At 36.8% G+C, this 26,126-nt stretch overlaps 1 protein-coding gene across 1 annotated transcript; it reads right to left on the reverse strand.

Annotated features, from left to right (window-relative positions):
* Window positions 1-1,712: 1,712 nt before the first annotated feature.
* SLC6A3 (solute carrier family 6 member 3) lies at window positions 1,713-25,738 on the reverse strand. The gene is made up of 14 exons (XM_089482202.1): window positions 25,453-25,738; window positions 24,274-24,405; window positions 22,291-22,528; window positions 19,906-20,044; window positions 19,427-19,561; window positions 17,302-17,405; window positions 11,820-11,944; window positions 8,755-8,867; window positions 8,529-8,657; window positions 8,138-8,237; window positions 6,844-6,944; window positions 5,637-5,804; window positions 4,773-4,844; window positions 1,713-1,736 (listed from the first exon to the last, which is right to left on the reverse strand). The coding sequence occupies exons 1-14, from the start codon at window positions 25,736-25,738 to the stop codon at window positions 1,713-1,715; spliced, it is 1,866 nt and encodes a 621-aa protein (XP_089338328.1).
* Between the last annotated feature and the right edge of the window lie 388 nt (window positions 25,739-26,126).

Consider the following 26,126-nt stretch of genomic DNA (forward strand, 5'->3'; position numbering starts at 1 on the left):
CTACACAAGTAATATTTAAAAAGAAAATTCCAAGAGGTCTCAGAAAAAACATACGTATGTGTGGTTATGTAAGAAATGTTTTAATAAATTAAACTTTATAAGTCTGCTTGAATATATACTTACTGTTCCCAAATAAACATGTGTAATATGGCATATTAAAAAGAAATACCTATACACTTAAAATACTACAAAATAGTATAGGCTTTATAATAAAGTGGCATAGATTTGTTTGAAATATAATTTAAGCATTCATATACAATTACATAAAGTATTATGTAATTTGAGGTTGGAATAATTGCTGCTTAGTAATATATCCTTCAATATTTAAAGTGGAGCCAAAATGTTAAAAAAATGGAAACAAAATAATTCTAAGTGTGTTTTACCTGTTTTGATTTTCAGAATGAATAAATAATAATCTTACTAGTTAAAGGCAGACATAACACACTCCAACTGCAATTCAACTAACAAATTCCACCATATGCAAAGGATATCTTTTGGTGGACTAGTTTGATGGGTATTTTTTCAAAAATGTGTTATTTTTCTCCCTGGACTAGTGTGGTAATCTGCCTAATTAGATATAACCAGAAAATAAAGTATTATAAAGTATAGTGATTTTATGCACGGATTATTCAACATTTTGTATGGCTGCAACCAGTAGTGGAATTACCATATGGAAATGGTTATTTTAACCTAAATATTCATGATCTGTGGCTTTCACATAACGTATATATTTTTATGTAAATATTAAAGGAAACATTGATGCACTATATTCTTTCCAAATTAATTAAATCGAGTTGCTGTTCGGTCAGGGGCTACAGTTTTAAATTTGAAAGTTCCTATCTACTTGTGTTGATCTGAACCAAGTAGTTATTTAAGCTTCCATCAATTATTATATATGCTACATATAGTCTGTGTATATGATACAGGTGTCAAGTTGACTTTAGTGAATCCACAAACTTCCTGAGTCTAACACAAGTGAGTTGGCCTTAGTCGCTTAACTGCCTACTAGATCCAACTTGACTTTTAAAGAATAGACCACATACAGTTTATGTTTGAATAATGGTATAAAATGACTTTTCATTAGATTTAAGTCCAATGCCAGTGTCAAGAAAGTGTGTGTATAGTTTTAATTTAAAAAGAAAATTGACACTAAACAAGTCACTTCTGGTACCCATAAATTGTGAGTGAATGGTGTAGTGTGCTAATAAATCAATATCACAAAGCAATATAAAATTTTATACAAATATTTGCATATAATAATAATTATACTTATTGTTGTTGCTGTAATATTTTTAATAAATAAGCTTAGAAATATATATGGTCTGTGTTCAAACATAATTTTGCTATTGAATTTCTGGTATTGAAAAATACAGAAAATGTAGAACGTACAGGATGAAATTAACTATATATATATATAATTTTTTTTTTTAATTGTACACTATAGTAGTCTTAATTTTTATCTACTTATGGATTGGGCACTTAGATCAGAAAACTGTTGTATTGCACCAAAGTAAAGTAATTAAATACATTCACCAAAACACCATGGACACGATAAGTATATCCTTTTCCAGACACATTGTGTAAACCTATTCTTGCACATACAAATCAATGCCATCAGTCGGTAATAAGATTTTTCATTGTTTTAAATCTCTTAATTTTTTTCATCTCGTCTTTATCTTCTATTACCATGCCAGTGTTGCATTTCCTGCCTTTTAGACGGTTAACCAGTGATGTAGCTGGAGGAAAAATGGAGAGATAATGATGTGAGAACACTAAAGATTAATTGCCAACTGACTTTGCCTTATCAAATACAACACAATAGGAACTTTCAGGAAAAAAATAAATCTTCTAACATAAACAAATTAAGTTATTAGAAGGACTAGTATTACTACGTGTACATTAATGATTTCTTGTGGAGTCATGAATCATGTATCATTAACAACGAAGAAAAACATGAATATGAAAATCAGCTTGGGTCTTTCCAATACATTTGTCATTACTAATTTTTAGAGTCACAATATACAAAAGGAAATATACGTGGTTGTCGACTCTGGGAGATATTGTATATAATGTATCTTTACATGTACAAAATGATTTAAGCTAATAAACATGGCATTAAAGTGAAGGCAATAACATGGTGAGTGTCCTGATCAGATGTGTGCCCGGCAGTAGAATATTTCCTTAATTATACAGCTAAACCCATTATTAACGCGGTTCATTTGGGTCATTATAGACATGAAGAAGAATATCACAGCAATGACAGACTAAAGTAAAGATGTCTTGTTTTTTTTCCCTTTATTTCATAACAGATGCTTGGATTCTCTTAAATAACTTGAACGAAAAACATGCACATAATTCCATTGCTGCCTACCTTCAGTAAGGCATTGGAAAATGGAAAACATTTTAATTGTATTTGTGAGAAAGGAAAGGGTGAAACTTTGTATGGATTTTTTCTTTCTTTCAGTAGGACATAAGGCCAGTTTTAAACAAATGTTATTTGCTATATAATATACATTCAAAACACAAACAGGCAGCTGATCTGTTGTAAAAAATAAAAAACTTAAAAGACTACTTAAGTTTTATGAATATTTATTTTCATGAAATAAAATAAGTTGATCGTTTGTGAACTGCATTTCCTATCATTCTCATTCAAACATGTTGCAGCCTGTGAAAAAGGATGCACCAGGTGTGCAACAAAATGGTGCTGTAGTTATTTACGTTGATTATTTGTTTTGGAATGTATGGGAAAGTAATAAAAAATGGTGGAAAGAAAAAAATACATTTGTATTTTTGCATATTTATACCTCTAGAACATGTGATTGGATGCATGGTTTGCGTAAACTAAGTATCTAATAGTAGAGTATCTTGTCCTGAATGAACAAATACATAGGTTTCTCTAGGAAAAGTGTAAACTGTTTGTATTGTTGTCAAATAAATATAACAAAAGTATGAAAATTGTAGGGCTGAAACAACTAATCGATAAAATCGATAATAATCGATAATGAAAATCGTTGTCAATGATTTTCATTATCGATTAATCGAATCGATTTTTATCGATTATAAAAATGATAATCCGACCTCAAACAGAGATCGGATTATAACACTAGAATCCAGATCCCCCGCAACGCTGCAGGGGACCTGGATTCCCCTCACTGTCGGCCGGTCTCTCACTTCCGTCTCTCTCCCCCTCCCATACACCCCTCTGACTCCTCCCCCCCCTCCCATACATCACTCTGCCTCTCTACCCGGCTCCGTTACTGACTTCATAGAAGCCTCAGCGTAAGTGAAGGGCAGTAACGGAGGCTGTCTGTGCGCATCGTTTAGACCCCCACCGGCTGACAGAGGATCATCCTCTCTGTCAGCCGGTGGGGGTCTGCATCGCACAGACAGCCTCCGTTACTCACCTTCACTTACGCTGAGGCTTCTATGAAGCTGCAGTGAAAGTTCCTGTCAGTAACGGAGCCGGGTAGAGAGGCAGAGCGGTGTATGGGAGGGGGGAGGAGTCAAAGGGGTGTATGGGAGCCACCCTCCCATACACCACTCTGGCTCCTCCCCCTCCCATACGGCACTCTGCCTCTCTACCCGGCTCCCTGGTGTCTTGTGAACCTCCGTGGCTGACAGGAGGCAGAGTGGAGTATGGGAGGGGGGAGGAGGCAAAGTGGTATATGGGAGGGGGAGGAGGCAAAGTGATGTATGGGAGGGGGGAGAAGGCAGAGTGGAGAATGGGAGGGGGGAGAAAGGCAGAGTGGAGTATGGGAGGGGGGAGGAGCCAACGTGATGTATGGGAGGGGGAGGACCCAGAGTGGTGTATAGGAAGGGAGAGGAGCCAGAGTGGTGTATGGGAGGGGGAGGAGCCAGAGTGGTGTATGGGTGAGTTATAGTGGTGTATGGGGGGTATTATGAATTTCAGGGCATATAGGGGGTATTAGGCATATCAGGGGGGCATAAAACATCTGGGGGTAAAAGGTATATCAGGGGGCTCAGTTGCATATCACTGGCATATAAGAGGTATAAGGCATATATGGGGGCAGAGTGGCAAGATGGGGGTCAGATGTGCATAACTGGGGGCAGTTTGGTAAATAAAAAAAATATAAACAAGGCTTTTTTCTCATAGTTTTTATTAAATATGAAAAATAGTTAACATATGAATTAATATTTACTAATAACTTTGTATTAAAACCTAGTTTGAGAAACACTGTGTTTGGGTTCTTGTAGCTTTTATTATTATGTCAGTAAATGAAGAAGGTGAATAGCGAGAGGCCATTGTGATAAAGAGAGTGTAAATTGTACCGATTAATCGATTAATCAAAAAAATAATCGGCCAACTAATCGATTATTAAAATAATCGTTAGTTGCAGCCCTAGAAAATTGTTCCAGTCTCCCACAAAGATAGATCTGTCCCAGCCCCCCAGTACAAGGGTTAAAGCTCATGGTTTCATGTTATAACATTGTTCTTTAGTAAAAACAAAAATGTTGCTATAATATTAGAAAACCTATTATATAAATAACAAACGTAATGCATACTGTAGGAAAAGGGAAAAACAATAAAAAGTACTAGTCCTCTCACTAAGCTTCTGTCTGAAAGGTGTCCCTGTTCTCCCAGTTTATTACTTTTACAAATTATTTATTATGTGTACCCAGATCTCTTGCTTTGCTTTAGCAAACATTGAATGCTCTGAACATCAGTGCTGACCTTCATGTGGGCAGCAGAGGCTGCCAGCACGTCAGTCTACCTGCAGCATATACCGATATAATGTTTATGATGCACTTACTGTAAATTGACGGACTTCTCCATTTTTTATTAATTCATAATCTTTTTCAGGTGTTATAGCATAAGCGATTTTCTGGAATAAGTAAATGAAAAGAGTTTAGCAAATAATAAAATACATATAACCTTGTGTAAAAAAAACATGCTACATTGCTGCTATATTTATAAATTGCAGTAGATTTTATTTTAATTGGAAATATATTTATATACCGTATATATATGTAACTATATTTCCAATGAAAATAAAATTTGCTATTGAAAAGTATACTTAGAGGTTGTTACCTATACTTAAGTAACTGTTGTCTTTTTAAGGTTAACAGTGGTGAAGGTTAGATTTACCAAGTGGTGTATTCAATAAAGGGAGTTTGCTAGAGCATTCACTATAAACTATAGAGGGTCAACCCTGGTAACTTTCTCCTATAAGAAACGCTGATCTGGTCCTGCGTAATGCATTGTTAAATTTCCAGCAAAAACGATATATTATATAGGGACAGCTGAAAAATGTTTGCTGGAAAACCTCATCTGAGATGGCAATTTATAATGCATTGAAACCAAGGATCGTATTTTCTCAACACAAATGAGTGGTTGATCTAAATTGTATTTCATTCATTTTAAATGTTCAGCTTGTCAGATCTCATCTTAAATCAAATATGCCAAAATTAGCATTATTTCTAGTTATCAAAATTATGAGTAAAAACAACAACTTTAGCATGAGAAAAATAGGTAAAATCGTTCACAGTTTAATAACAGAAATAATAGATTTGGATTACAAGAAAGAGAAAATGTTTAAAATATTTTCAATTATAGTGGAAATTACATTTTTATATGACATGAAATGTATGTACATTTAAGGCAAAGTCTTACACACCTCTCGAATGGTTCCGTGAAGGGTAGAGAATTTATAAATGGCATAAATAGGCACCATAGCCATTGACGAGATGGCAACTAACCAGCCAATAACATTTGCCCACTCTGGAAACGTATAGTTGCCATATTTTGGAGATCTGTATGTTATAATACTGACCACAACAACAAACTGAAACAAAAAGTAAAACATTTTTTAAAGTTGAAATACAAAAACCTAAAAATAAATAGTATTAGTCAATCCAAAGGTTACAAATAGTAATCATTATTACATTTTTGTTCACAATGATCACAATTTTCATCTTTGTATTAAAGTTGCCTTTTGCTAAAGTGAACTGTTAGTCATTGTCATTTTAACTGTGGAACCATGTGCAAAATCTGGATTAAAAAAAAATACAAAGTGCCTCAAAATTAGTTTTTTGTCAAATGATTTTGAGAATTAATTTACAAAGAACCTGGGTTTAACAGGATGACTAAGAACTATAACTAGTTGATAGTCTAGTACACTTGTGGCTTCGACAAAATTAAACTGAAAAAAACCCAGGAATGTTCAATTAATAATTGTATTAATTTGTAATTATAGGTAATAAAGCATAAAAAATAATAATGGAATAATGCTTTATTTATATTTTTCGATAAATAATATTTTCAGTGTATCTACTAGTGGAGGCTAACACAAAGAAGATATATATTTAACAACATAATATCTTAGTAAGTTCCATGGTTGATATGCCACTAGGAGCTTGTTGGTCTAGGTGACTACTACTACTAGCACCACTACTACAGGCAATCAAAAAAGTCACCTTCACTCCTATCAGTTGAACCCCATCTTTGAAAAAAGTGCTGCTGTAGCTGAAGCATGATCTCTAATGAATGAGGATACGACTAATCAACAGTGTGTCTTACAAAAAAATAACAGCAACAACATGATGCTGAATGACAATTTTGCTATTGCAGCACTTTTTTGCTAATCATGGCCAGTGCCTATGGCCAGTATCTTCACTGAATTAGGGTTTTGGAAAAGGAATGCTAATGTCTTTCACTTTCAAATTTATGTTTAAGAAATTATATTTAACTTTGTCACTTAAATCTGCAGTTTAGTATTTATAATAAACTTAATATTAATTGTGAATCAACAATGAAAAAAACAAATTTTTTTTTCAAATTATTAACGAGGTTTGAAAACGGCTTGCATGGATTTTTGTTCTTACCAGAAGAAAACAAGGACTAACAAACTTCCAGCAAAGTCTCCAATACAGGCCTGGTCTTTTACCAATCATTTCTTCAATGTCATCACTAAACCGGCCAACACCTGAAAGACAATTACCTCATTTAAGCAGAAATACTAACATGAAATGGATGTTAAAAACAAAAACTTGTGACAATTTTTCATTTGATATTTATACAAATCAATGCTTACCTTTTTTTAGGCAAATAATAATTTATGTTTTGTACGTATTTATCAATGAAAACAAATGTCATCATTTTTAAAAAAAAAATGTTTTATCATGTTTTATCATGTTTTATCAGTATTATACATTATAAATATGCTAATTTTAGTAGGTGTACTTTTACATTTCAGAAAAGCAGTACTGTATGGTACTGACATGCATTATTTTGAATAAAAAAAATTATTTACAAGAGTAGATGAAAATGTAAATATTGCCATTAATCATTTTGTATCTTTGTTAAAGTGGGTACTTAGTGGAGACATTTGTATGCAATGACTGATTCATTTGTTGGATACTGTTATCTCAATGCATTATTCAAGTTTTTCATATCAATTCATATCTGTAATATAAACAGACCTCTTGACTCAGGCTTTGTGTCTTGTATGTGGTTTTCTAATAAATGTATATTTCATGAAAGGTTTCATAGTACGGAATGGATTAAGCATTTATGGATTATACACTGCACTCTCCAGAGTGACAGATTTCACACAAACCAATGAGGAAAGGCACTCACACAATCTAATAGGTATGTCAGTATACTGTGAGTTAGTTTGCTGCTAACTTGTTGGTAAGTATTCTTGAGCTTTCTCCAGACAAAGGCTGGTAATTACCGTAATGTGAAATTTTGTCCTATCCGGACATTCTGGGTTTATATTTAAATTATTTTGTGACCCATAATGTGATTTGTGCTTTGTTCATTGGCTAAAAGCTTCTCTCAACTTCAGTGTGCAGTTGGCATCCCGCTTTGTCAGCACCGTTTCAGGAAATTGTTATTCTGTTAAAACAATATTTCAATGCATTGCCATTCATGTGTGTTTGAACATTCACATTCATTTTCAACATATACCTTTCCATGTCTCTGTGTCTCTAAACAGAAAACAAAATACACAGAGGGAAAACAACTAAGGCACATAAAGAACAAGAGACACAAAACAAGGAAGGATAAACTGTGACACATATAACCGAACAATAACATATTTCATTACATATAGTTGTTCTCTAATATACTCCAAGACATTAAAATATAATGTAATGTGATCAAAATGATTCTTACCATAAAACCATGCAATCCCTATTGCTTCAATAAGTACTCCAAAAAGAATAGATGTACCGGCAGCAAAGTGGTCCAAAAGCGTAAAAACATACATTCCACCCTAACAAAAATTGAGGAAGAAGGAAGGTATGGATATTTCAGTAAAATTGAATTTGTAATATATAATTTTATATATAGATATATATATTAGTAGATGGATAGATAGATAGATAGATAGATAGAAAAAATCTACTTAGCATCTAGTGCAAGTTAGAAAAAGAAAATGGCCTGATCATTCTTGACATCTAGACTTCACTGACACCAATCTCCAAGGTAATACAAAATATTGTATTTTAATACATGTGTTAAGTAACTTATTACAAAGCATTAAGAAGTTCTCAAATCAACATACATTGGTAACACAGGAGAGGGATATAAAGAACGTGCAAAGAACGATAAAAAGGGTAAATAGCTCCCGATGCTTGTGTAGAAACTTAAATTCATCAATGAGCCCAGTGATGACAGATTCCATTCCTCCCATCTACAAATAAAAAAGGAAAAACCTTAGTCCAAATTGCTACATATGGCCATATGTACCTAAGTTAATAGCAGTACTTAAACATTACAATGCCACTTACAGCACTGTCGATTCCAAGTGTAAGGAGCATAATGAAGAAAATAACAGCCCAAACAGATGACAGGGGTAGCGTAGCAATAGCTTCTGGATATATGATAAATATCAGTCCCGGCCCTACAAAGAAAGAAAGGTCCTCACATATAAATAGTTCAGTCAAAAGTAAGTTCATTAAATTGATGTACAAATGGGGGTTTGGTCAACTTTATTTAGCTAGGAATAAGTAGGACATAAATGTTTTGCACCCATGACATGTTACATCATTGAACTCTGCTATATTAGATGATGCCTACAATGAATTATTGAACATGAGCTTACTGTGAATATTAGACTATGAATACTATTTAATTGTTTTATATAGCGCCATAATATTCTGCACAATGGGTAAAGCGGATATAACAAGTAGTGTGTAACTATAACAATTTGACTTACAGAAACAAGAGGTAAGGAGGGTTCTGGTCTAATGAACTTATAATTGAGATAAACATATAGGTCATCTAGCCGGATTTTGGTGTTATTGTCGGGGACCACCCGTGTCCATCCATGGGTTGACAAGTTATAAAGATATGTATCCATGACTATATTTAGTTTTAATTGTTGACACAACTTTAGGGTTTTATGTTAATGATACTAGCACAGTTATCATATATCTTCATGTAACATTGGTATAAAAATATGAGCCCCTTATTTATTGAATGTTATAACTACAACCTCCATTCACCTAGCAGTAACTAACAGAGACCCCTTACTTTTTGCATGCATTATTTCTGCACATATGATCTATAAAACCAGTTCTTCAAACAAATATGAAGAAAAGAAGCACTCTCAAAAGAGATATATAGACAAGCAGGGCCGGCCCAAGACAAAATGCCGCCTGGGGCGAATTTTAAAATGCCCCCCCCAATTATCTACCCTTCCTCTCCCTGTCGCCCCCCCATTATATACCCTTCCTCCCCCCCCATACTTACCTTTCAGCAGTCCTGCGGTGAGTCTCCCTGCTCGATCTCTGTGCCGGCTTGTAATGCTGAGCGTCGGAAATTACGTCATCTTCCGGCGCTCAATATTACAAGCTGGCACCGAGAGTGAGCTAGAGGGCTCGCAGAGGAGAGAGAGAGGGGCGCCGAGCGGGTACTGACAACTTGGTAAGATAAAACCACTCGGCGCCCTCTCTCTTCTCGGCTTTAAAAAAAAAAAAAGGGCTTGGGGAGGCAAAGGGCCGCCCCTTCAAAAGTGCCGCCTGGAGCGGTTGCCCCACTCGGCTCCATTGTTGGGCCGGCCCTGTAGACAAGTTGTGTATTTTAATTAGGAGCTAAACATGAGAATCATAATGCAGAAGAGCAAAGCAAAGGTAAAATATTGCATTCTGCAATTAATCTATATCGGGGTACAGTAGCGTACCTAGCGGGGGGCGGGGGAAGCGGTCCGCCCCGGGTGCCGCTCATCAGGGGGGTGCCACGGGCTAGGGTGACCACATGTCCCGGGAGCCTCGTCACTTTTTTTTTTTACATGGAGGAGAGAGAGGGGCGCCGAGCGGTTGCTAGGAGCCCCTCCCTCTCCTCCGTGTATAAAAAAAAAATAAAAAGTGACGAGGCTGCTGGGGATCCGGGACATGTGTTCACCCTAGCCCGTGGCACCCCCCCCGCTAACTCCGTCGCGGTGCCGGCATGTCATGCAGTGAAGCAACGCAGCGGCAGAGCAGGAAGCAGCGGCAGAGCAGGAAGACAGAGGCGTCGTGCTCCCACCGCAGGACTTCGGAATGGTAAGTCCAAATCCTTTAACTACAAAGGGGGAGAGGGTAGATAGTGGGGAGGGAGGGAGGGAGAGGGGGGTAGAGAGTGGAGAGGGAGGGAGAGGGGGGTAGATAGTGGGGAGGGAGGGAGAGGGGGATAGATAGTGGGGAGGGAGGGAGAGGGGGATAGATAGTGGGGAGGGAGAGGGGGGTAGATAGTGGGGAGGGAGGGAGAGGGGGGTAGATAGTGGGGAGGGAGGGAGAGGGGGTAGATAGTGAGGGAGAAGGGAGGGAGGGAGAGGGTGGTAGATAGTGAGGAGGGAGGGGTAGATAGTGAGGAGGGAGGGAGGGGGGTGCTAACAGCAATCACACTCCTATCATGCCAAGTCAGCTAGTACATGCTGGAATCTGGGTATGCCTGGGCATGATAGGAGTGTGATTGCTGTTAACAATTATATATATATATTAATATTGTTATTGAATTTTTTTTGTCCTATTTTGCTGTGTTACTTACTTTAAATAAAAGTGTGAGATTTTTTTTATGGTGGGGGGTCATATTTTGTTTCGGACAGGTAAATGCTGGATTTTCGGTTTCAGTCCAGAATTCTCGTTTCGGTGCATCCCTAAGCCAGACAATGAAGTGGTAGGCCTATACCACATCAATGTTTGGGTTAGTATATAGTGATAGGAGTTATGCTTCACTATTATCAGTGTCTGGCTCGATGTATAGTGATAGGGATTACGCTGTACCACCGCCAATGTCTGCCTCAGTATATAGTGATAGGTGTTATGCTGTACCCCCATCAATGTCTGCCTCAGTATATAGCGATAGGTGTAATGCTGTACCCCCATCAATGTCTGCCTCTGAATATAGCGATAGATGTAATGCTGTACCACCATCAATGTCTGCCTCAGTATATAATGATAACAGTAATGCTGTACCACCTTCAATGTCTGCGCCAGTATATAAGGATAGAAGCTATGCAGTTTTAAAGTGTTTGTGTGTGGGGGGGTGCCACGTACAGGATCCGCTCCAGGTGCCAAATACTCTAGGTGTCGGGGTATAATGGTCTTTAAAAAACGAAATGAGCAATATTTATGTATTTGAAACCTATCATATGTGGGTATTGTAAAAGCAATGATTTTAGCACCCTGTCCTCTGGATTTGTATGAATAATCCTAACAATTCTCTGTCTTTTGTTATGTTACTTCTCCCCATTTACTTAAAGTAGTTAGTAGAAGAGAGGGGAATTGGTTCAGAAAATTGATTTATTGTCCTAGTAAAACCAATAACACTAATTAAACCAAAAATCTTCAATAGTGGGTCAATTATCACTTACCATCCTTTGCTACATCTCCAATAGGAACATTATGCTTTTGTGCCATGTATCCAAGGAAGGAGAAAATAACAAATCCAGAGAAAAAGCTTGTCAGTGAATTTACGGAAGTGGTAATGATTGCATCTCTGTAAAGAAAAAAATGCAGCATATGAAACTACAAAACAATATTTAACCCTCGTTTTACTATATTAGTTGAGCTGACGTGGTGTGGCATGATTATTCTGCTGGGTGTCCATTTTATGCTATATTATCAAGTAGATAACTTTCAAATAAAACAAACAAAAAAAAAGAAACACAAAAATATATGGTTGGTCTGATTAATTTCTAATTATATGAAATATATGAGTTTACATGGGTTTTTACATTTAGGACAATATTGTAATAGTTTAGTTAATTATGTGATGTGACACTCCGAGGTGTAACAGAGAAAGTTAAGACCTTCCTGCTAGCTGTATTGAGGGGTCTTTCTCTCCTGGTATTTATCATATTCTGGATCTGAATATGCCACTTGTGTGAAGTCTGAACTCACCCTCTTCTCCTTCAAATTCTTCATGCTCTTGGTCTCAGTGACACTGCTCTCTCCTGGTTCACTTCCTACCTCTCTGATCGTACCTTCAGCGTCTCTATCTCCAGTAACACATACCCTCCCCCTCTCAGTTGGGTACCACAAGGCTCAGTTCTAGGACCCCTTCTGTTCTCTCTCTCTACACTTGGCAAATTAATCGCATCCTTTGGCTTTTAATACCACCTGTATGCTGATGACACCCAGATCTATCTATCTATCCTCTCCTGATCTCTCTCTTTCTGTCTTAGATCGTGTAACTAACTGTCTCGCCTCTGTCTCTACCTGGATGTCTGCACATTTCCTAAAACTCAATCTCTCCAAAATTAAACTTCTCATTTTCCCTCCAATGCTAAAATTCCCTCATCAATTTCCCTCAATGTTAACGGTGCTATCATCTCCTAGTCTCCTCATGCCTGCTGTCTTGGTGTCACCCTTGACTCCAACCTTTCGTTCACACCCCACATTCAGTCTGTCTCTAAAAACTGCTGTCTCCATCTTAAAAACTTGCATCCGTCCCTTCCTAACACAACATGCCACTAAGGGTCTCATCCATGCCCTTATTATCTCCCGCCTTGATTATTGTAACTCTGTCTTAGCTGGTCTCCCTCTTAACTGTCTCACCCCTTTACAATCCACCATGAATGCTGCTGTCAGACTTATCTTCCTCTCCCATCGCTTCACTAACACCTCTCCACTCTGTTAGTCTCTTCACTGGCTGCCTGTGTGCTTCAGGATTCATTTCAAAATCCTTACTCTTACTTTCAAAGCTCTCCACAGCGGTTCCCCTCCCTACATCTCCTCACTCACCTCTAAATACACTCCACACCGGTCTCTCCGCTCATCCAATGATCTCCTTCTATCCTCTCGTTTGATGTCTAGCTCTCATGCATGCTTACAAGATTTCTCAAGGGCTGCCCCTATCCTCTGGAATGCTTTCCCCCTGCTATCAGTCTTTCTCCGTGCATTTATTCCTTCCAAAAATCTTTCATGACCCACTTCTTTAAGGACGCTTACAACATTCCACATTAATGCCCTACCATATTCCTTTAGCTCACCTTTCCTAGTCCCTCTCCTGCAATAATTTTACTAGTGTGGCTGGTCTATCCCCAACAACGGCACTTTTACCTATTGTGTAAATACACCCTAAATCCCTCTAGATTGTAAACTCGTTTGAGCAGGGCCCTCCTCACCTGTTGTCTTTGTAAGTCAAATTGTTATGTTACATACTACTTGTTATGTCCTGTCCATCTATTGTACAGCGCTACGGAATTTGATGGCGCTATATAGAACAATAAATAATAAAAAATAATAATAACCCTAGGCGTACACATAAATAACCTAGAGATGTGGCGCACGTGACTAATAATGAATAACATTTAAACAAGATGAATTAGCAACAGATGTCATCATAGTTAATATCAAACTATCTGCTTGTACACTAAGAAACCTTTGGGGCTTCCTATGATCTGCAAGTGGCCTATATTATATCTCTGTAATAAAAAAGCAGATTTATTTTCTCGTTAGATAGATAGGCTGTGACATATATCTTACATTATTTTAAATGCATGTTCTCATACTGGTGTGGCTATACAACACATAGTAGGAAGTTATGCCTATTTTAGTTTTCAGATTACCGCAAATCTGACATTTTAGCAGGTAGAAAGATTATGGTCTAAAATTAATCAGCTATTTTTCTTTTAAAAATGCAAATTATTGTTTAAAAAAACAACAGCACTTTGGGAAATATGCACTTTTGAGATTGATTTTCTGCTGCTGATAACAGTAATGCAAATCTATCAAAATAAAAAAAGTCTAAATCATGTCTAATTAAATATGGAGATTTAAAAGCATTTTAACCAGCTTGTTTTACTGTGTGGTTTTGCTGACCATGAAATGTGCAGCAGTATAGTTATTATTCTTATAAGAATCCTATAAGTTCTTAGTTAGAATCTTATAGGATTCTTATTCTTATAAGATTCTCATTTTATGTATTAAAAAATTGTGTAAAACAAAGCACACTGGTTAATGTTATGCATAAATGTGGAGCCAAGTGAGAATTCAGTTGTAAAGTCAGTATTTCTTCTGATTTATAGATATATATTAGAAAAAATTCAAACGACTATATATATATATATATATATATATATATATATACCGTATTGGCTCGGATATAGGCCGCCCCCGTATATAGGCCGCCCCCTAAAAGTTTGGTGCTTTTTTAAAGAAAGTTTTTTTCTTTAAAAAAGAACCAAAAAAACATGCTGCCACTCTGTCTCCACCCCGAGATATGCTGCCACTCCCCCCCCCCGAGATATGCTGCCACTGTCCTTCCCCCCCGAGATATGCTGCCACTGTCCCCCCCCGAGATATGCTGCCACTGTCGTCCTCCTCCCCCCCGAGATATGCTGCCACTGTCCTCCTCCTCCCCCCCGAGATATGCTACCACTCTGCCCCCCCCCCCGACTTACCAGAGCAGACTCCCGGGTGTCTTGCGGGGCCGGCGGGGGACATCTACGCGATACGCGTATACAACTTCTGGTGCCGGCACTCAGCGGATGTGCCGGCACCGGAAGTTGTATACGCGTATTGCGTAGATGTCCCCCGCCGGCCCCGCAAGACACCCGGGAGTCTGGTCTGGTAAGTCTTGGGGCAGAGGTAAAACGCATCGTGCGGACGGTCACCGGCTGCGGCGATGCGGGGTAAACAACCTCCGCAGCCGGTGACCGTCCGCACGATGCGCTTAGACAACCTCCCGTGCCGGCACCCCCCCCATGGAAAGTGCTGGCAGGGGAGGCTGTCTGAGCGTATCGGAGAGTAGGATGCAGGTCCCCTGCACCGCTGCGGGGGATCTGTATCCTAATCCCGCTGCCTGCCGGGCGCTAGACCCCGAATATAGGCCGTGCCCCCACTTTAAAGACTTAAAGTGGGGGGAAAAAGTGCGGCCTATATTCGAGCCAATACGGTATATAATCTGAAGGGAACTGAGCACACGTCTTCTATAACCTTTGATGCCTGTGTGCTTCCTCCCTCCACAAATCATGTATAAGAAAAAAGGGCATACCTTGTTCAAAATGACAACTTTTAATAAATTAGGTTACTCAAAAAATCCTCAATGTTTCAGTCCCATTAGACTTGAAATATTAACGGTATGACCTAATTCGAAATTTATTTGATAGAAATGTATGCATTAATGTTAAATAGACAAATGAAGAAAAGACTGCAATAAATACTATATAGTATGCATGTGTAATCCACAACTAAAATTACAGCGACTTATCGGAAAACTTGTTAAAATTGCTGCTTTGCTGTATACAATATTCTGAGCACTAGCTATAAACTAGCTGTATATAGGATTACCATTTCTTCCATTATTGTATGCTGAGATGAAAAAAATGCGCTAATACCCTTGTATGTAAGTATAACAGCGTTGACCTTTATTCCAGTTAACATGAGAAGGCTCTAAAGCAAGCACAAAAAAAACCCCCTCTTGATATACAATTATTAATCTACTTGACCATAACATGCCAGCTGGGACCTAAAGCACATCAGCTGGGAGGCTGGTGTCTGAATCCCTTCGTCTTGTGAATTATTAGACATTTGAAGATCTGCAAACCAGTTACTTACATACATTGAAAGTCCCATACAGTGTATGTCATATATTGCTAGTTATTTTGTTATCCTTTACCCAAATCCAGTACACGCAACATACAGTACATTTTAGTAGAGGTGGAATAATATATACAGTATAAGAATTGTATTAACCGAATGGGATAATGTTAAGCATTCTAAATACTTTTTTATAGCATGGGTGTCATGTAAAGCAGTGGTTCTCAACTCATGGGTCACAACCCAAAAGTGGGTCGCGACCCCGTCTTCAGTGGGTTGCGTAGGGTCAGGGCCGGACTGGAGGCTTCCCGGGAAAATTTTACTTTCCTGGGGCTGCCTTACACATTCTAGTGTCAATCCGCGGGCAGCAGGCTGTCAGGACTGCGGCCGCAACAATCAGGGCCATCAGGCAGCCTCCGGTCCGCCATGTACTTTAGTATTAATCCTCGACCGCAAAGCAAGTTGCTTGATTGGTTTGCGGTTGCTGTCTGTTCCTAGTGGGAGCTGAATAAAGTTTTTCTCTGATTGCTCCTCCCCTCTTCCTGCTGCAGCCCACGGACAGCCTTTCCACTCCCTCATTTTTTCTGAGGTTATTTTTGGGTCGCGACTTAATGACCAAAGACAAATGTGGGTCCTGAGGATACACGGGTTGAGAACCACTGATGTAAAGTATGGATATGTAAAGTAGTAATTTAGCTCTTTCAGTGCTTTGTGATGTTTATAAGATGTCTTTCCTTCTCTGCTGCCAATGAATTTTCTTCAAAAAGTCATATTGCAGTTATGAAATGGGAGTCTGCATACTGGTGTCAGTAATGTAAGTTTCTTATGAAGGTTTTAGGCTTTATGCTTCTGATGTGGCTACTTAAACCACTTTAATTCCCCCTCTTGGCTGCTGTCGTCTTTTTCTCATTAGGACATCTCAAATAGATATTGACAGCTCACTTTCCTCTAATTTCAAATCCCTGAAATCCTAAAACCAAGCGTTGTTTTTACAACAGATCAAACAGGGTGGCCCTGGGCCCATGTGTACAACAACCAATTCAGTTTTATATTACTCTCCCAGGAAGATCCCTATCTGCTATCTGGAGGAAGCTGAGATGTTGGTAGAGTTTGCATTAAACAGCATGATATATGGCTGAAGTGTATGGTAAAAAATTACTAAACCTTTCAAATATTTTTTATGCTCTTGTTGACTATATATGTGTTATATAGAAATATGATTTGTAGGGCAAACATTAGAACATCTTAACATACTGACAATAAAATAAACATACTTTATTATACAAACCCTAAATATTTTTAATTACTTACCTATAGCAGTTGTTTGAAAACTTATTGTAACTAGAAAATGCAATTAGCACACCAAACCCGACACCAAGTGAAAAGCAGATCTGAGTGGCAGCATCAATCCAGACCTTTAAACGGGACCAAGAACCAAGCAGACAAAGAATAATGGGGTGGGGTGAGATAGAAAGAGAGAGCTGTTATTACAGATAATTGCAGGAAACTCATTCAGCATAAAGATGAAAGATACTGTTGAATACAAGGTAATTTCACAAATTACTGCTTTATGCATGTGCCCAATTCCAATTTGTCAGATTATTGCTTTGAGTTGTCAAGTCGTGAGCTCTCTGAGAGGCAATTTAGACCCCTCTTCTACTCTTTCTTATGGAAAATAAAATATTGGCTCAAATTCATTGTAAATTAAAAAATGGTATCAGTAACTGTGTTGGTTTTATTAAACACAATTTCTTGGTCCATCAAAATCTCTTAAGGAGTGTTTAATATGATCAAATTATTGTTTTGTCAATTCAAAGTGCACACATTTTTTAAGGAAACAAAATACTGTTCAAGTGATTGTATCAACTATAGGTCCAAGAGATTACACTCCAATGCTCTGCAGGAGAGTTAAGTAGAGTGAAACAACACTTTACAGACTCAAGTGATGAGACCAATTTATAGTTTACTCAGTCTGTATTTTAGTTATGATTATATAATGATAGTAAAAAAAACAGTAATTACTCTTGGTGACAAGGTAATTCAACAAAAATGTATTTTAACACATTAAAGACATACATGACCAAACTGATTTTTTTTAATAAGTGGGACCATTTGCAATTTTATTGCTGGTTGTATTTTAAACATCATGACCCTAAAGCAACCAGTGGCTACTGTATACTCAGGACCTTGGCTAGTAAGCATGTGGTCTGGCTTTTTGATCATGGCTACACTTAGATTGGAACCTTACAATAACAATAAACCTTTTTACCATTTTCCTAGGGTGTCAACAGTTGGCTCATTTAACCAGGGTTGCTTATAAAAGCAGTCTATAATTGAGTCCTCCAATATGCATTTTCTATACACATTTTTAGTTAAAAGTGCCCACCTGGTCCCTCTACCTTATTCTGACACAGTTCCATCCAAGTGTTAACCCTGTAACTAGATCTGGATGAAAACTTACACCCAGATCCGAAAATACCAGAAAGTAGCATTTTATGCTGCAGCTGGTGAAAAAAATGTGTTTCCGCAACAATTTCTTCTGCCATTTGCTTCAGGAAATAAGTAGAGCAATTGCTTGCATTGTAATGTCAGCAGAGGGGAACTGACAGTTTCTACTTGTTTCCCCAGGCTTCTTCCCCTTACATTATGAGAGAAGAAAGCAACAAAACATGTTTTTGCCTTGCTGTATCGTGAAACCTATTACAGTAAGCAATTTGGTTACCCTATACTAAATACTCAAAAATAAAGAAAATAATTTTACATTTGACATTAAGCATAACCCAAGTGTGACCCAAAGCTAGCTCTGGCAGTGGGTCATCACGTTGGAAAGACTGACTAAAGAAAAAATTACAGTGATCTACTCATATACATTAAGCCAACATAGAAAGAGGGTAAGATAAAGATAAGAAACATAACCATTCTTTCAATTCAGTATAAGTGCTCCAATGGTTAAATGTGATTAAACTGGCAAGTATGTATGTAATTGCCAAACCAGCCACAGATTATTTGGAAACTCTTATTTGGAGTCACATGCCTAATTTTTATAGAGTTGGGTGATATACTGGCTGCTGGCAAGCCATGCTAGCTTACCATTCTGTAAAAACTGTCTGATTTATCCCATGTAACCCCTCTTCTGTGCCACATTTTGCAGTTGATGCACAAAAATTCAAATCAATTACTAGATATTTAATATTATCAACTGCACATCTCTATTTGGCAATATTTGCAACGGTATAAGACTAATAGGGAAATTTCAACAATCTGCTTTATGTCTTTAGGACTTAACGGTCCAGGATTGAGATACATTAGTAGAAATGTATATATTTTTCAAGCTGTATTTTCTTTACAATTATGGTAAAAATAGAGTCATAATCAAAGCATAATTTAATGAATACATATATAATATATATTAATATATATATATATTTCTGCTTACCGATGCTTCACAGAGCCGGAGAAAATCTACACTTAAGTATGCTTTAATGCCATCTATTGCCCCGGGGAGAGTAATGCCACGGAGAAGGAGTGCTGTTAGAACAAAATAGGGCATAGTAGCTGTAATCCACACTACCTATGAAAAAAGCAAACAACTGTGTGTAAATTAAATGTGAAAGTGTACAACCTTTGCAACAACACCAGGAATACATGCATGCATTTAAAATACTTTTGTTAGTAATAATTTGGTCAGTGTCTGAAAAGCAATTTCAAAATATTATGTATTAGAGGGCATTGTTAAATACATATGAATGCATGCAACATTTTTCATACCAATTGTACCTATACAATATAAAAGGTATATACAATCAAAAGTGTTCGTTATCAAAAGGCTGTGGAGTAATTTTATTTTTTATCTCCTAACAAACTTATTGGTGTTAAAACTTCATATGAAAATAATTAGTTTAATGTTAATCTTACCTTGCCAGAAGTTTTCACTCCTTTCCACAAGCTGAAATAGAGGAACACAATCACAACAATAAGACATGATGTCAACTTCCAACGAGGCAACCCCAAGTTATGAATTCCTTCACTTTCATGAAGATGTAGAACACCTCGCCTAGAAAAATAAGAATTCACATAATCATCATAAACACCTTTTACATATCAAGAAGAAAAATTAGGATATTAAAAACTATAGACACTGGGATATAAATGATCAAAATGGATTAGAATACTCATGGCATATTGAGAGAGTCAGAATTTGAGCAAGATTTGGAAGTAAAGCATTGTAATAATTAGCAGATCCCTATGTGAACAATTTCACATCAGTTGATTTATTTGAGTATTGTATTTATTTTGAATGATCAAATTCGTAAGGCTTTTTTACTTGACTTCATATTTGTGCCTAGTTGCTCATTTTGAATAAAATGTATTAGTACAAAAAATTGAAAACTCAAATTACATATTTTATTTCCATTTATTTTCATCCATTTTACAGAATCCCATCGTATTGTTACAGACATGCTTGGAAAGTACAGGTGGATCTTATTATATTTTGTCTAAAATAAATTTTTCTACCAGCCCAGAATAAACAGAAGACAATTAATAATAGAAGACAATTTAAAAAGAAACACATCCAGGCCAGGTGTTCAGGTGTTAGTTTGGTTCTATTATATATATCACTTTCCTGCTAAACCAAAGGAAAGAGACAAATAAAATCTGATTAAGTTAAGTGTTGCCTAATTACCTTGGCAATGGGGATAGCTGTCTCATTCCACAATGCTCACACTATCGACTGATCTATAGTGTTCCATTTGTTTTAACGTCAGCGTTATTTCATTGTAAACATTATATTCTGACATGACATTGTTTTCCTTCATTAATGAACTATATTTTGAACTGTAATGTGTTGGACTTTTCATAATATTTCTATAAGAATTGTAGTGTTAATGGACCCTGGTCTGTCCGGTAAATATATAAATGGTGATAATGGAAGTGGTCCAAATAGGGAAGGTAAATGAAAGAAAGATATATCACTCCTCACTGTAGGTCTCAGGTTCATCCTAAACTTAAAATCAACTCACTCTATATTCCTATGGTAGACTACTACCCTACTCTTCTTTAGAATTGGGCTAATGGTGGGAGTACCTTTATCAAAATAAATAATATAGCCATCATAAAATGTGCTCTCTGCTAGAGGTTGTAAAATTTGACTTGCTGGTTACTCACACTTTTCACTTTAATTAACTTGAGTCTATTTTTTCATTGTTTTTTAAAACAATTTGCTCTGGATGCGCAGAACCATTTTGATTATACATATCATTGTGTATATCTACTTATTTATGGACCATCAACATCTCTGCCAGGTCCAAGTTGACATAAAAAAAACCCTAAACTGAAATACTCCAGACATCTAGGTCACTTAGTCTACATACCTATCAATTGTCCATCTAAAATATAGCACAGATTGCTTAGCTTTTAAAAATTATTCTATTTCATCAAGACCGGTTACATCATTTTTAATTCCAAAAACACTTGTTTTGTCTCTCTGCTAAAAATCTTTTATATGATCCTTAGTTGCTTGTTTTAAATGATATGGCCACAATACTAACATATCTAGCAGCTATCAAAGCCAAACAGATCCCAGCAAAAAGCATCTGTACCTCAAAAGAACTTTTCTCCACCTCTCTAAATCAGGCATAATGGTAAACATGCAGCAACCGCACATCAAAACCCAATGACATTGGAAACATCTGTTGCAGCAGGAAATTAGCTTAACAAAAGCACATCTTTCTGTGCATAAAAGACCAGATGTCACAAGTAACTACCATAATTTAGATATAAGACTGATGTGATTGTCCATTTCTACAAATATGCAGGTGGAGAAAACAAACTAGGCAAAATGAGGCAAACAATTTAACGAATGGACAAAGAGATCCAATATATTTCATGCGAGGGGGAACTCAACTCAAAAACCGCATCTCTTTTGGTTTACCATCTATTAAATCTTTAGGAATTGTTAGTCTGTTAAACGACATATGGTGCGCAGAGAGTATGTACACTCTTTACAATGTTATATTTGTAAAGTCTGAAATTTATAAAATTCCCCAATTTTTGGTCTATGGCTATTTTCGAATGATGAGAACTGTAATTTTACAGGATCTAAAGAAACGCGGATTCTTAGAATATTCATTTATTCAACTAATCTAATACCATTCCACCACAGATAACATGCCTTATAATTTCCTTCCACTAGCTAAATTACAATGAACACTACAAGCAAGACCATTGCATTGAGATAATAATGGAAACAATAGAAGTAGAGATAGAAATAATTAAAATAGGCGTTTTATAATTACTTACTCAAAGTATTCAGCGGCTGGTGTAACCATGTAAAGATCACTGATGAAGGAAAGGTTCTGATCATTTAAGTTATTGAATTTTATCTCAGAACAGTTGGGGCTATTCCAAGAATTGTTGCAGTGAATCCATGGCAGTTCTGATGCGAACGAGGACCACAGGTAATGTAAAGCCCAGGCAATGATAACATTGTAAAAGAATCCAACATATAAGGAGATCAAGATAACTGTAAATCCAACCCCTACAAATAAAGAAATAGAGTGTATAATAGCCATTTTTCCTTCTATTCTTTTTTTATTAAAAAGAATAGAAATAGTTATGGTTTTCTTTTTAAAAATTACTGCCATAATTGATTTAGTTGTCTTTTTTATATACCGTATATACACATGAAATACACACTTTTGACTGATGTTTTTTTGCTTTTTTTTATTAAAAAATGTTGTCAATAAAATACTAAATATTTTTAAATCAGAATAAAAACAGCTCTTTATTACATGTGGTAATCAATAAAAGGAATAATATATTAAAAACCATAAATGTATGCCTCTCAGATTATCATCCGTATAGTTTATACAAAAGCCTGCCATAAGCTATATATATATATATATATATATATATATATATATATATATATAAGCAACAGAGGTATGATCTCGGCCATTAGAAACAAGACATCTGTGAAATGGTTGTGCAGCAAGTACCCTTCAAATATACTGAATACAGTGAATGAATTCTACATGCTGCTGGGTAGCACATCTCACACTGACCTGCAGCGTGCATTATCCATAGTATCAGATTTAAGATGGCTGAAATGGCAACTCAAACTACAAAGGTGAGTTCTAGTCAATTTTAAAATGTTATATAAAAGGTGTCAAATGTCTAAAAATCTGAAAATACCTAGAATGAAACGCTTAAAATTCTAGCAGTTTCAATAACTCTTCCTTTGATTAAGAGGGTATGTTTGAGGGCACAACTAGCCATACATAGGTGCAGGGTTAACCAAGGTTTGGGTGAGACTACCTCAAGACTGCCTTAAGGTTACTGGGTAAGGCCAAATGCCACTCCCCTGACAGGAGAAAGATGAAACTGCACCCATGTCTTTTACTGCGAGTATATAAAATCTGCTTCTGGGAACATTTCACTGCATACGTTTCACACTTGAATTTATGCATTTGTATTTTGCAGCACACTCAAAAATGCCTGATGTATGCTAAAGAACACCTTCATAAATACAAATCCTTTTAGATGTGTGCATCATTATGGAACCTGAATGCTCCAACTAGAATATGGTGTTACTTACAAAATAAAGTGTATATACATATATACTTCCTGCTCCCCCTCTCCAACTCCCAGGTGCCACTAACCCTAGACTCACCCCTGACACACACTCACGATAACACCATACGCTATCAACACATGCCAATATCAGATACTACCACAAACACTCATGCTAACACCTTACACTGACATACACTTACACATTCTAACACCATACAGTGACAGGTGCTAACATCATATGCTCACAAATACTAACACCAACACATTCTAGCACTATACAAATACACATACACATTGACTGACAGTACAGCATACACACACACACTAACTCTAGCACTATCCCTACACACATACACACTGACTGCTGACACTACAGTACACATACTCTAGCACTATACATATACACACTTACACACTGAATCTTACAGTATATGCACACATATACATACACTACTCTTCCTCTGTCCTCCTCTCACTTCGCAGAGACCTGCTGCACATTTGCCTGTCTTCTTGCAGTAACCTTTTAAATGCACCCCTACAGCCAAGCATGGGGGCCCTGATTCCCAATGGCAGCCATGAACAGTGCTAAAACTGCAAAACCTTTGAGCTCCAGAAAGTTATTTCTAATCCCATTAGATATGGTGCCTGGGATTTGTTAAGCCCTAAATATATTCTTTCTTTCTTTTTTTTTTTTTGGGGGGGGGTTACCTTTGAATATAGGACATATTTTCCACACTCCAGCAGCTCCTTCTCTATTAAATTGACCCAGAGCTAGCTCCATGTAGAACAGTGGCATTCCGGCAATAACCATGAAAAACAAGTAAGGGACAAGAAAGGCACCTGCAAGACAAAAGTAAATTTGATATTTCATTGCTACAGTAGAATCACTGCCATGGTTTAACAAGTTTATAAACAAGTTATTAACAAAAATGATTTGTCCTTACAGACTGTACCAAACAAGCTGGCTACCAAAGGCACTAGGCTACACTGAGACACCTTTTAGCTCCAATCCAACAACTGCAATGAGTTTTATCAAGGGAGGGGTAAGACTGACCCTGGATCTTTTTGTCATTTAGGGTCTTTCCATTTTTAAAGGGACAGTAAAGTATTTTTCTGTCTGAAAACCCACCAGTCTTTCACACCAGAACACTGCTGTTGAAAGCCCCCTAAAATTAGTCTGCTTGAGAATTCATGTATTTATAGGGATCAAATGTTTATGCAATAGACAACAACCAAAATACAAAACTGTATTGTATGTGTGAAAATAAATCAATAAAAATGTTATAGAAAAAAATGTCATTGTAATATGAAAAAATAAAGCAAACATCTTAATTCTAAATCTAATGTTAAAAGGATATACAATAATAAATAACTATGAAGCCTATCATTAGCCAAATATCCATACAATACATTTTGTATGGCCTAAGGCAAAGGGACAATAGTCTAATACATTTTCTTCTTGTGAGTTTAACATGATACCATTTCTGCCAGTTGGCTCGAAAGGCTATTAGGCTTGGATGCCATTGTGAGAAAATGGCTAAGCATCCTTATTGAAGGTTTTTCAAAAATAGACTTTGCTGGTCAAAGGGAGATTGAGGTGCTTTAATTTAAGAAAAATAAGAATAAAAAACAGATTACTCGTGTTTTCGAAAAAACACAAATTTGCATGATTATTATGTGGCTCCAACCTAGATATTCAACTCTTTAGAGTGTGTTGTCAGCTCTAAAAAAATAATGGAAGGTAGACAAGGTGCAACATAAGGTTGTAGATCATAGTTGAGGCAAGGTATACCTCCCTTATAATATATTTACTATCTGTTGGTAATAGCAACCGTTGTAAATAACTATTAATTCATCAACCTTTAAAATATTGACACATGAACTCACCTCCTCCATTTTTGTAACAAAGGTATGGAAAACGCCAAACATTTGCCAAATCCACTGCAAACCCAATAACAGAAAGAAGGAAATCGATTTTCTTACTCCATGTCTCTCTCTCATCAGTCTGTATGTTTGTTTGGGGTGGGTTAACCAATGTTGAATTAGTAAACTGGACTCCATTTTGCTCTTTAACAAGGATGAGCTCCACATCCTTAGGACCCATTGTGTTTGAGTCATTTGCAGGAACAACCACAGAAGACATTTGTCCTACTGGTGGTCTGTTTTTGATCATGAGGTTTTTCTGGTACCGTTAAGTTGCTGCGAAATTATATTCGCAAAGAATATCGTTTTGGAACTGCAAAACAAAAACAACAGTCACTCTTCAACACACAAATAGTCATAAATATCAATGTAAAATTAAAGTACATCTGGTTCTTAGCTTCATTTCTGCCTCTTCTACCCTCACCATCATCTCACCATTGCATTGTTGGTGGTCATGTTGCTGGTAAACCTATCTGTCTTACTGCAGTGCTATTTAATAGTATTTGCACCACTCACATATTCTTAATGAATCACTTGAGATGCACTTGCACTCTTACACAAGACACAACATGGAGTATGCACCTGTCAGAACCTCAGCAATCAAGGTTTCTCATATAGTAAACTATAAAGTCAACAGA

Source organism: Sceloporus occidentalis, unplaced genomic scaffold, assembly GCF_023333645.1.
Source record: "Sceloporus occidentalis isolate IW3139 unplaced genomic scaffold, rSceOcc1.0.p SCAF_18, whole genome shotgun sequence".
Lineage (NCBI taxonomy): Eukaryota > Metazoa > Chordata > Lepidosauria > Squamata > Phrynosomatidae > Sceloporus > Sceloporus occidentalis.